A 13,549-nucleotide genomic window follows, 5' to 3' on the forward strand; every position below is an offset into this window, starting at 1 on the left:
ATGACGCCACTTGCATTTATGCATTGTTATTACCCAGTGTCTATGGGGTGCACACATATTTGGGATCAAAGGTCATTCAGTGGTCACTTCCGGTCTAAAACGAAATTCCTTTAAAATGCTATTTCTCCCACAAATTACGCAGGCCAGTAACGCCACTTGCACATATGCATTGTTATTACCCAGTGTCTATAAGGTGTACACAGATTTGCGGTTTAAGGTTATTAAGGTTATTATTCATGTGACATGTAGGTGCATGGTCAAGTTAGGTCCAAATCGGTGCAAGCATGTGAGTGCTAGAGCAAATGATATGGTCGGCAGAAGAAGAAAGAAAGAACTAGACATGTACATAACTGTGCTCTAAGACCACGAACACAGCCGTTGTGTGACCCTTAATGACCTTTGACCCCAAAATCTCTGAACATCCCATTGGCATTGGCTAATGTCAATGCATGTGTGCACGTGGCATCACTCTGCTATATGTTATTTTTTGCCGAAGATGCATTTTGCAGGATTTCGTTTTAGACCGGAAGTGACCCTTAATAACCTTTGACCCCAAATAAAAAAAATTACCACGCATACACTGGGTAATAACAATTCATGTATAAACATACCGTTACTTTGCTATGTTTTTCTCGGTTAATAAAATGTTTGAAGGTATTGTGTTTTATATCGGAAGTGACCCCTTAATGACCTTTAACCGCAAATCTGTGTACACCTTATAGACACTGGGTAATAACAATGCATATGTGCATGTGGCGTTACTGGCCTGCGTAATTTGTGGGAAAAATAGCATTTTAAAGGTATTTCGTTTTATACCGGAAGTGACCCCTTAATGACCTTTGACCCAAAATATGTGTGCACCCCATAGACAAAATTTAGCTCAACATTGAAAATACAAGCATTTAAACCAGTTCGTTTGTTGATAGGTGTGGAGTAGTGAAAATCACCAAGTTCATGATGTCATCAAGAACCACTAATTCCCATTTTACATATCAACATTATATGCGTTAGCAACATGTATCCAAAATTGTAACGAAATCCGTTAATAGTAAGCTTTCCAAAATGAAGTGAATTTTAAACATCGGTAATGTACCACCTTTTGGCTTCTAGCAAGATTCAAGATTTATTTATTTGATATTCATCTTACAATAACAGTGGCGTACAGTGGCCGCTCCTACCGGGGGCTAAGAAAATGGTAATGTTTGGACTGCTTTATCGGGGGTCTACGTCGCTTATCTGGGGTTACGGCGCATTACTATCTGGGGTTTAGATGCCTTATAAAAAAAATCTGGGTTTATACTGCGATATGCTAAGGTCAAGGCATCTTAGCCACAGGTAAGGAACGTAAACCCAGGATAAGGCCGTCTAAACCACAACATTTAAGGCGCCTTATCCCTAGATAAGGGATGTAAACCCAAGATAAGGCAGTTTAAACCCCATACAAGGGACATGAACTCCAGATAAGGCGGAAATGGTACACTTATGCTTCTGCTCTCATTCAAAACTCACATTACGCTCTACCAAATAGGGGCCATCTTGGATTTCTGGGCAAAAATTATGTTATAACGTCAAATTAATGTCAGATTCAGATTTCTTGGGGTCGACTTACCGGAAAAAGTGTCTTTGTACACGATTTTAGGAACTCCGGTTCAAAACTTATTTTTCAAGATGGCGCCGGCGGCCACCATCTTGGATTTCTGGGTAAAAATGAGGTCGTAATGCCAAAGTAATGTCAAATTTGAAATCCTTGTGGTCGACTTATCCAAAAAAAGTGTCTTTGTACACGATTTTAGGTCCTCTGGTTCAAAACTAAATTTTTCAAGATGGTGCTGGCCACCATCTTGGATTTCTGGGTGAAAATGATGCTGTAATGTCAAACTAATGGCAGAATCGGAATCCTTTACTCGACATATCCGAAAAGTGTCTTTGTGCATGATTATAGGTGCTCTGGTTCAAAACTTAAATTTTCAAAATGGTGGCGGCGGCCATTTTGGATTTTGGCCTCTAGCGAAAAATCCCGGGATTTTCGCGAGGGACATGGGGGCTATTTTTTTTCTAAATGGTCCATAATCAATCGTCAATCCTAGCCAGAGAGTGGTCTCCAAATTGGAAGTTTTTGACTAGCAGTTTCTGTCAAAGAAGAACGGCACGTGTTTACATTTTGAGAGCGTGCACAGCGTAAACATGGAAGTGTGGTACTACAGCAGTCATCGCCGTACGCCAGAGTGTCTAGAATGCTGCTAAAATAAGAAAAAACTTAATGCTAATTTATTACACATTCTAGGGAAGCGTGGTTACCTTTATGAAATCGCCGAGTGGGAGGGTTTTCAATGAAATATTTTTTGTGTAAAAACTGAAGCTTCATAAATCATAATCAAAATATATGACGATTCGTGATACCCAATGGTGCTAACGTTTATGTGGTATAGAAAGCAGAGAATTTTATTTCAATTTTATATACGCCAATTTTTGTATATGTTGCAAAGCTAAATAAAAACTAAACTAAACTAAACTAAAGTATTTTCTGAATTGAGTGGAAATTAACACTGAATTGATGGTAAAAATTGTATGTAATTTGTACGTAGGTCCCCACTAAAAAATACCGTTTTGTCTTTATGGGAATATAATCTCCAATATCTGGAAGAAACTTTTTGGGACTGCGTGGAAAACCTTCTATTAATTGCAAAAATCCAGACCGTGTATACACGGAAAATGGTAGACCCACATGTATATACCCGGTAAAATATAGGAGTATAGCACGTGCAGCCCAGCGAGGTCAAATCGATAACGTATTGTGCAAATTAATTGTTGGTTTTCTGTACATCTTCTCTGGTAAAACACGCACAGTTATCTACAATTGAGCGCTATTAATACACATTAATGTTTTTAAGCAGATAAAATTCCAAAATATGGTACGTTTCTGCCTTTGCTTGTCACGTGGTAGGATAATGTTGAAGTTGCAAATAAATGTTCAAATACTCCCGTAATGGATACCAATAAGACAAGTGGACGAGCGGTCTAAGGCGCTAAGCTCTTAAAGTATCTAAGATAGTGGTGCGCCGGAGTTCGAACCCCGCCTCTGCCAAACTCAATTTTACTTTTTTTAAATTTCATATTGGGGAAATGTGGCTGGCAGCAGGGAGGTAAATAACATGTTAACTGCCCACCCAGTAAATTATTTTGCCCACCCAGTAAATTAAAATTGCCCATTGCCCAAAAGTGCCCACCCAGTAAAGTATTTTGCCCACAAAAAAATGGGCACCCTATAATAATTACCATCTAGTTTTACTGCTTTTTTTCCTGCGTAGGAGTAATGGTGAGTGATAATTAGTATAAAATTTCTAAATACCCAAAGTGAAATATAATATGATATACCGGTACAATTGTACTTGAAAGTTGCTAAATGAATATGCTAAAAATTGGCACAGATCCTTGAGAGAAAGGGGGGAGGGTAATGCCCACTTTTTACATCAATTAGCCAAATTGTACGCAAAAACAGATCTACATTTCCGAAAATCCAAACGCCTGGATGCCAATAATTATCGCTGCCCACCCAGTAAATTATTTTCCATTATTTGAGGGCAAAAATAAATTAAATTGCCCACCCAGTGAATTATCCTTATTTACCTCCCTGGCTGGCAGAATTTATGTATGGCGTGGAGTGGTGTGGTGTGGTACTGATTGTCTAATTCAATCGTCTGACAATCATAACAACAGACGCGGTAATCTGTTGCGTCAAAATGTCGCTCATTAACAGGGCGCTCGCGTCAATCTGAACAAGGTACTGCCGTTCGTCTCTAAAACCGATTGTAGTTCAATTGTAGTTAGGGTGATTCAGAAATACACACGTTTTTATTTTTTGATGGGCCAACATCTAATTTTGTTCATTTTGGTGTAAAAATGCATCATGCAAAATTTCATAAAATTTAGATCAACTTTGGAGGGTGCGCCCGGGCTTTGAAGTTTTGTATGTAAAGTCAATAGGGTTTTGGTGCAAAATTTGTCTCCAACAGTTTTTTCACACAAAGACTCAACTTATGTGGATGAATTTCTCAGGTGTGTTAGATACACATGTTTCCTATGTAAATCCATCGGAAATTTAAATCATCAAGCTCACGATTGGCTATAATAATGAAAAAAGTACATTCACTGAAGAGGGAGTGAATCCTCTCAGTAGCAACTTCTTGTTGTTCATGCAATGGCAGATGAATAAACTTATGAATATTAACAAAGGCGTATCCACTATATGTTTCAGGTTGTTACAATCATGGAGCTATTAAATAGATGGAGAAGAAATAGATTACGTAACGCATTGAAACCTTGTGCCGATTTGAAATCTGACAAGCTATTCATCGAAAGGTACCTTTTGTTTGGGACAAAGGGCTTCCGCCATTAAATCGGTAAGCTGACCCGACAGTGTATTAACGCTTTACCTAGCAGGCTACTGTCAATAAGTGATCAAACGAAAGGCGTGTGAAAGCGACGTCTGGAACGAAAAGTACCTTTTGTTATAATAACACACAAGGATGTGATTGAGTAGCCGTAAGCACAAAAAGCACACATTAGCCGCTGAGTACAGTTCGTGATCACCCCACTGACTTCAGGTGCTTCATTTAAATAAATTGAATGCGCTTGCTGAATGATTACACATCAAGCATTCAAGGCTGCCATTTATGTCTATAGTACTGTATAATGGTAATAGCTATACGTATACATGTAACAAATAATAAGTATACCGGTATAGGCCTATATAAAAGTTGTTTCACAAATTGACATTTTATTTTATTTTAAGAAGGAGAATGTCATAAACAGTGGCGTACTGAAGGGGGGGCAGCTCTTCTGTGAGAGGTCTTGGGAAGGGATGAGGAGGAAGAGGTGAAAGAGGGATATGAAGAACGAGAGGGGGGGTTGGAGGAAGAGAGGAAGAGAAAGAAATGAAGAGAAATAAATAAATAGAATTAAATAAATAGAAAGGTAAGGTAAGAAAAATGATAGGAATGAGAGGGGACAAAAAGTAAGAGGGGATGGAGAAGGAAGGAGATAAGAAGAGGGAGTGATACTTCAAGGAAAGAATAAGTACAGAGAAAAGAAAAAGAAATGACAAAATGTAGGCATTATAATAATTATTATAGAAACACAGCCCCCCCCCCCCTAGGCCTAACGCTAACAGCACTATAGGCAGCCATTCGATGATGTCAATGCCTTTATGCGTTACGTATTTAAAACGCCCAGTCAGATGTATTTTACACCTGCCAAGCACAAGTCACCCAATTTCGAAAATTGGACGTTGAATGTACACTCTCATGAATATTGATTGGCAACATTTTCCAATATGTCAGCGCTCAAATCGGACACAATAGAACAATAGACCATTCAGTGCGTTGGTTACAATTATCTAGTAGTATAAAAGAAGAAAACCTCCCACCACCAGACATCAAGTTGATATTGCAGGCTCCCATAATGCTTTCCTGCATAATGCTAGGATTTGTAATACCATGGAGGTATATAAATAAATGGAGAATGATCGCCAGAATTCTAATCTCTTAAGTGGAGATTATCCTATTACCTCTATTCAATGAGTCACCAAACTTGAATGACTAGCCACTTCAGCCAAGCTATTGATCTCCACGATGGTTATGAGACTCTACCATGGTTCATTGATCGTCACTCCCAAAATTTCCTCATAGGAATTGACCCTACATTGACCCGTACCGGAAGGCTTGTAAAAGAGACTGTATAATGACGTCAGCTAGTCAATTAGCTGTTCAAAGTCGCCAGTTTTGATAGCTTATAGTTTCAATGTATGATTGTGCGAAAACCCTATGAAATTTGGATGTTCTGTTCTCAAGTTATGAAACTGTTTTCTACACTAGTTGTGCCGTAACTTGACAAATATACTTAGTTTTCATGTTCATATATTAAGCTTTTAAGGGGGTCTGAGGAGTTCAAATATAGTGCAAATGAAAGCAAAACGTTTTTACCTTCCGATTGTGAAAAAAATTATGTTGGGCCAATTTGGGCCAATTGAGTTAAGAGCGAGTAAGATTTACCGGAAGTACTTCGAATTCAGCTAAAATCTTTTCATCATCATTAAACTTCTCATTTTATAATAAATAATTATCAGTATTTAGGCCTAAATGATTATTAATATTATTAGGGGCTATCATTTTCTTTGGAGGGGGTTCCAAATAGGCCTATACCGGGGGGGGGGGGGGGCACAACTTTTTGGAAAGGAAAAAAGGGGGTCATAGCCTAATTTAATTTGTCAAGAATCATGACCAAAATGTAGGGGGTCACAATATGACCACAGATATAGGCCTACAGATAGGGTGTTTATTTTATTCAAAAAGACTGAATGCAATTTTTTTGCGAAAATGACATTTTGATATCAAATTTTCTGAAACATGAGCACTTTCCAATAAACATTATAAGTAACTGCATTTAGCACCCCATTGAAATAAATGACCAGTGAAACAGACTTAACAATGTAATCAGCTTAGCATAATCAATATCCCTGAAATTGCCTATTCAACAATAATTGGTCATAACCAACGTAGTACAAAAGATGCTTGGCTAGATCATTCTCCATTTATTTATATACCTCCATGGTAATACCAGTGTCATTCTGGTCATTATGACAGTTATGAATAGAGCCATCTTACCATTCAACTCAATAGATACAATGCACAATGGGAAGAGGAGAGATGGACATTTTGTATTCTCTATTGTATTTCCAAGTGGATGACGGGTCACTGAAGCTGAAAACTCAATAGAGAATATGTATACCATTCATTCATTCTATTATAGGCTATCCTAATTATAATATTTTCCTGTAGCCAGAAGACTGGCCAAATGTTTTGGCTGTTCTGTCTACTGCTTTCCACTATTGAAACAATTGAGATAAATTTTGAATTTTCTCCGTTTGTCAATATTTTCATTTAATTTTTCTTACATATTTGTTTCATGAATACCTAAGACTACATGCTGACAGTTTTATAGCATAGTTGGATAAGTTGATTATTACTTTCTGGTGGTTGGGTGAAAATTACCAAAAATCCTCATAGACGTCACACACAAAACTTCAAAGCCCGGGCGCATCTTCTAAAAATTATTTGAATTTCATGAAATGTTGCATGATGTATTTTACACCAAAATGAACAATATTAGGGGTTGGCCCGTAAAAAAATCAAAACGTTTGTATTTTTGAATCACCCTAATTGCATGTACGTGTGTTTAACTGCAAGCTTTAAAAAAGTGTGTACTCACTCATGCACTTCATCAAAATTCAACTCACTATAAATCCATTATAACTTGACTTCGATGAAAACATGGAATTGAATTAGGCCTAATTAAATAGGCCTAGCCTGAGCACCTGACAATGTTTTCTTTCAACTCTTATTATTTGATCAAACCGCCACTTCGCAATCGCAATAGGGTGTCGCTTTTTTGATTTTGTTTTCTTTGTCAATACCGATGGGAACTTAACGGGTTAGGCAATTTTAAATCGAATTTCGAAAAGTTTTTTGATACATTCATTGATTTCTCAAAAAGTAAAAATCGCAGTTTAACGAATAACGGTTCAAATGAAAGCCATTATTGGGGGCTAATTGTTGTATCACTATGACAGGCCTAACACCAATATAAACACTTGTTTCGGTGACCCAAGTTCATGGTCATTTCTGCTCACGCACTTTTTTACAGATGGCCTGGAATTTCATATTTCGGTTTCAACGATTCTACTTGGAATGTAGATAGTTAATTGTTGCTATTACTCTTCGCGATTTTAATTTATGCCCTCTTTAGCCGACAATTTTTAATGCATTTTACACAATAGATACGTCGCTTGCATAAATACCGCTATTTTTATCAGTATCGTTTTTGTTAACCAACATACCATCCAAATTAGTTCTCAAGACTTTGATGAAACCATAGATACCAAATCGGACTGCATGTGATGAACAGATTTTAAACTAGAATCAAAAGAACCAGCGTAAGCCCTCTCAAAATGTACTTTTTAAAAATATCGCGTTGTGATAAAATGACTGCCTTTTCCTTGTTTTTTATAACAAGGAAAAGCTTTACTTACCTCAAACTTCACGCGTAGTGTTGTCTCAGTGTCCGTTACTGGTTGGTATTATTCAGATTAAGCGATTTTCATGATTTAGGCCTACTAAGCCTACATTTGACCAACTATTTGCCCACACCGTGTACGAATATATTCCATAAATGACGCTGCATTCAGTATCACACTAACGACAAGGTTATACTAAGATGTGTAAGACTTTCTGACACTATATTCACTGTTTTTCTAATGGCTATTCAAACTTATGACAAATTTGGCTGGTTTGCGTTGTTCAATACCATTTTACCCTGATGTGACAGTGACGTCACATCCGGGGTCACGTCAGTATATAGCAAGTTTCATACTACCCTGCCGCTTGCAATGAGCAGCGTGGCGCACGCGCATTGCACAAACGGACAAAATCAAGGCTTGTCATTGGTTGAAACGCTATGCCGCTTGCCGCAGCGGCAAGCGGCAGGAAAGTATACTGGGGGCATTATACGAATTTTATTAGGCGTAGCATCACTCGCTGGAGTTCGATGGCGCTGGTGTACATACGCACGCTCTTAAAGACACCGCATAGATGCGCGAGCGAAACAGCTGTTCACAACGCGTTAACATCACTGCCACATCGGGGTGAAAATGGTATAGGTAATAGATGACTATGAAACCTCAAAGTCGCCCCTCGATAAAGGTTGGCAATTGAAGCAGGCCTCATTTAGGCGAACTTTTTCTAGTTTAATGTGATGCGAGTGCAAGCGCCGCTCGGACTGTGAAGGTTTCTGGATACCGAATATGGGTTTAGATTAGGCCTATATCATGTCCTCTAGGCCATATAATTTATTTTTGGAAAGGAAAGTCTAATCTCGGAGCCTATTCAATTGAGAATGGACTGGATTTTGTCATAATAATATAAAAATTAATACTTGTCGTCCATAACAAGAAAGAATGCCTCGCGATTTTTTTGATATCCAGCCATAGTATTTTAATTGATTAAACTGAACATGAAGCTATATCTTTACTAGCTTCATGCACTAATTTCCAGACCCGCCCGGCCTTCTACATGTAGTGAGTACCATATACCACATTAGATTGTGTTTACAAGAAATAATAAGCGCTGCCTCCTCGAAATTTCTTATGCCAGCAGCCTTGATGATTAAATATTATCTACAACCCCGCACCTGTGTTCAATCAAGGCCTTTCTTTTATCTATTGACCTCAAAAGAAAGGATTACAATGATCAGAATGTCGTCCCTGAACCCTTTCCACACATTAATAATGAATCGGTAAGGGAACGTGCTACCCTTTATACTTCAGCGAGTACGTATGGCCACTACACAGTTCAATGACCTTATTGTGATCTGGCGGGCGTTTTAAAAGCACGATCCCTGACTGCGTGGGCATATTTCCGGGCAAGGAACAATAGAGACCAATTGCCTGGCAATGACGTCACATGTAATCCCAGTCTATAGTGTGATTAGAACATTATAGGCTGGTGGTCACTTATAGTACGATCAGTACGAAAAGTCCAATGCGATTATTAATATATTTTCTAAAATTAAAAGAACCACTTTTTAGCGGGAATTGTTGTAAGTTACACAGCTGAAGTTGTGAAAGGGTTGAAAGACTACAATATTACGGCATAAACAAGAATGTCTTTGTTTGGTCGTTATTCCTATAGGCTCATCCCTTAACGAATGAAATTTGGTATCAAAATAAAGCTAATCATGTGTATAATAGCTATTATATTATTATGTATACCATGCTATCCATCAACCTTTTTTGTTATTTTGTCACTAAGAAAACCCGTTAAATCAACACCATTGGTGGTGCGATATCTATCTCGTTGTGCACGCGAAATTCCTCTTTTTGTCTACTCGCCACATACGCCCAACAAGTATGCATTTCTCAATGGGCTAATTGTTTAGGCTGATTACAAGTCTGTTCTTTTTAAACATAACAATTTTTCATTTTAAATATATATTTTTTAAATAAATCTAGATTTTTTTATGAAATAAAATTGACTTTTCTTGGTCCACTTTGATAAAAAACCTTGTTCCTAAAACATTGCATCTGTATGAATGAATAATGATTTGGAAATATTCAAAAACACATTTGCCACACAATGTGAATTTTCTTTGAATTTTTTCAAAAAGTGGACTTGATTTTGTCCAGAATGAAAAGTATACAGTTTTATTAGGTGTTTACTTTAGGAAGGGCTTTGAAACAATCTATTAAATTATGATGACATAAAGAATTATTCAGTTAGGACATAACTAATATGATTTTGAAAACTAGAGGAATATATTACCATGATTTCAACACGGGAATAATATTACATTATTATAGGCAACTTGCAACATCGGCCTATGGACTCACACCCACCTGCAATATGGCACCTGTTGTTTAGACAAAAGGAACCCACAATCGTCAAGTCATTGAATCGTGACGACACTCCACATTCCATTCCCATTGTTAATTTAATTCCCTGACTAACCAGAAATAAAGGCAGCTGGTTATGAAATCCCTCTCTTTGCTTTATTTTCTTATTTTTATTGTTATCTTATACAGATGTTGAATGTCCTGTTGATTGGGAGGAGTTCGATAACTTTTGCTACTTTCTTGATAACACACTGCGCTCGTATGATGATGCACAGGCCGATTGCGTCGCAAATGGAGCAACATTGACGAGTATTATCAGCTCACTAGAACAGACTTTTATCAACACAAGTAAGGTTTAGGACTCATGCTGTAGAAATATATATTTTTAAGATTCACTTTCAGTGACTTTCATTAGAAAAAATACTAGAGCAGGTGCATACGCAGAAATTGTCAACACTGGTGGAAGGGAGGGGTGTCTGGGTTTTTTTTGGGTTTTTTTATAGCTCAGTCCGATGGAGGGAGCTGAGTAAATAAAATGTGTCCGAAATAGGCTAATTTGGCATATTTATTGAATAAATCCAGGGATGCAAATTCCCACCCTGGACACGCACATGAATGACAAATGCATGATTCCATTTTCGATTTTAGGATATACACGACCACGAAGTAGAATTTCCTTGCCTCTCCAAAAGCATTCTCTTACGCTTTTAATATTAGGCATAGTATAATAATATATAGCTGCGATAATCGTAAGTAGCATCCACTAAAACTCATCGGTTTATATAAGGCGGAAATTGTTCGGCTTTTGTTACTGCGCGCGTCAATAAATTCCCAACTCACGCTCGTGTAAATTGACATAAGCGTGTGATAGTCACACATAACGCAACGCACACCTAGCGTAAGCACTGCGCCCAACAGCGTGCACGCCATTCTATATCAATACACAGTAACGAGTCTTATTTTTCCGCTTTATCTGAACAAACCACCTGTATCGTATTATTCTTTCTACAGAGGTCGGCATTACAATAAAATTTGTAAATCACTACACAAAATATGCAAAAATCAAGACACAATTAATTAATAGTCATTTTTTTATATTGCATCTTTATCTCCTCATCAAATGATTAGATTTGCTTTGCTCTTCTGCTCAGCCGTTCAGAGAAAAGTATTATTAAGGTTAAATACAATTGATTTTCAAGGCTTGATTCCAGAGGGGCGTAAGTTAATAATGGAAACAGCCATGCAGAAAAGAATGAACTCACGCGTACAAGAGTGTATCAATCTGAACTAGGGCCACGGACAAACCGCGGCTGGTGAGTCATCCTATATGTTGCAGGATAGGGAAGGGGTGACCATGATAGGACCATATGGGCTGATGGGGGGGGGGATTGTAGGCAGCCGTTTTCGGCAATTTTCCTTTGGATTTTCTAAATTTTCAAATTTTTAAAATGATCCTGAATGATATCTGTCGTGAAATAAATCAATGCTTTTATAGGCTATAATAGCTAGTATACCTATTTATACCCTGATTATGCAATATATAGGCCTACAACAATAACTACAACAACAGTAACAAAACCAACAACCAATATTTTGTTAATCTAATTTGTAAAAATATATTCATAGGCCGCGCCTATTAGACTAGTAGCCTATAGCCTAAAAATTCCTGAATTATATAATGAAAAAAAAAACGGGCGAAAACAATCAATCGCTGCAGACAGAAAGAAAGAACCGAACAAGAAAAAAGAAAAAAGTGAGAGAAAAATAAAATAAAATAGATGGAATGGAGCACATAGGGGACTCGAACACGTACCAAAGTTTTCCAGCTCAATACTGTATTATATAGTCGAACGTGAGTCCAGCGCGCTAACCGATTGAGCTACTGAGTGATCTGTGAAATCGATTGATCTCAAACTGACTATTATGGAATAGTGCATACCAGGCTCTTATGATAAACAATCTCACCGCTGTAAATGTCGGAGGTATCGATGGCGAAAAACCTCGATTTTTGCAAAAGTAAATTAAGTTTTGAGTGAAATTTTAAATGGTAAAGGAATCGACATACTTTTGAGAAATAATGTAGGCAGTTAGAAATCAAAATTAATGTTCCACAATCCAGATATCGATAATGAAACATAACAGTGTTTTGTGGTACAAGATTCTCGAAAATTGTTCCCAAAAACGGGCTAATCAAATTTAATCGGTACTGTTTTTGGTTCTTCCCCATGGCAAAATTTGTACAATACAAAAAAGGAGAAAACAATCACTCGGCGTAGTTTTATACGGAGCGAATATTTGAAAAAAAACTGCATGGAACGTGTTTTTGATCTTGTGAACATGGTGCGTAAAAATGATTTAAACGGATTCTAAAAATTTGTATAAACAAACAAAAATAATGTTAAGATACATCATGCACCAACATTTGACTCACTGCGATATTTGATTGCTGAGAAAACGCGGTTTTAGAGAACAACTTTATACGTCTTTTATACGTTTTTTATACGTTTCTTCGTGTAACCTTAAGAACCTCAATTCGCATAACCTACCGTTTCATGAACTTTCGCACAGTAATACTCGTTTCGTTTCCTAAGACCATTTTACACATGTGTGCATAGGCGTGACATACCGTAAAACCCCGTCTACAAGCATATATAGTGTTGTTTTTTTTATAAAAGCTTAATTAATTCGAAGCAAGCGTTAATATACCAATACAATAGATCGGTCTTAAAATAATACTTGTTTGTATATGCTTGGATCTGTAATTTATTTGCTCAAACTCCATAATGGCGACTGGATTAATGTAGCTTTCATCAGAAGCACACTATATGCTTGTAGACGGGGTTTTACGGTATGTGATCGAATCGTAAAAGCTTTTGTGAATTACTGAAATTGTCTAATCAGTTTACGTAATAATTTATTTATGTTATTGCAATTTTCTAGATTTTCTCGTTAGTGCTGGTATAAATATATGGATAGGACTGATTGATAAAATGACAGAAGGAACACTTGAATGGGAGGATGGAAATACGGTAAGTTAGTTAAACTAGTACAGTGCTCACAACGAGAATGTCGACATTAGTTTTAGGGTTCATAATTCTTAACACT

At 37.2% G+C, this 13,549-nt stretch overlaps 1 protein-coding gene across 1 annotated transcript in view; it reads left to right on the forward strand.

Annotated features, from left to right (window-relative positions):
- The window catches only part of LOC140172307 (uncharacterized), a 73,847-nt gene that overhangs the window by 37,853 nt on the left and 22,445 nt on the right, over window positions 1-13,549 (forward strand). The window contains exons 2-3 of the mRNA XM_072195546.1: window positions 10,634-10,792; window positions 13,385-13,473. Of these exons, the coding sequence (XP_072051647.1) occupies window positions 10,634-10,792; window positions 13,385-13,473 (248 nt within the window). The remainder of the gene's footprint in view (window positions 1-10,633; window positions 10,793-13,384; window positions 13,474-13,549) is intronic.

This window comes from Amphiura filiformis, chromosome 2 (assembly GCF_039555335.1).
Source record: "Amphiura filiformis chromosome 2, Afil_fr2py, whole genome shotgun sequence".
In the NCBI taxonomy this organism is placed as follows: Eukaryota; Metazoa; Echinodermata; class Ophiuroidea; order Amphilepidida; family Amphiuridae; genus Amphiura; species Amphiura filiformis.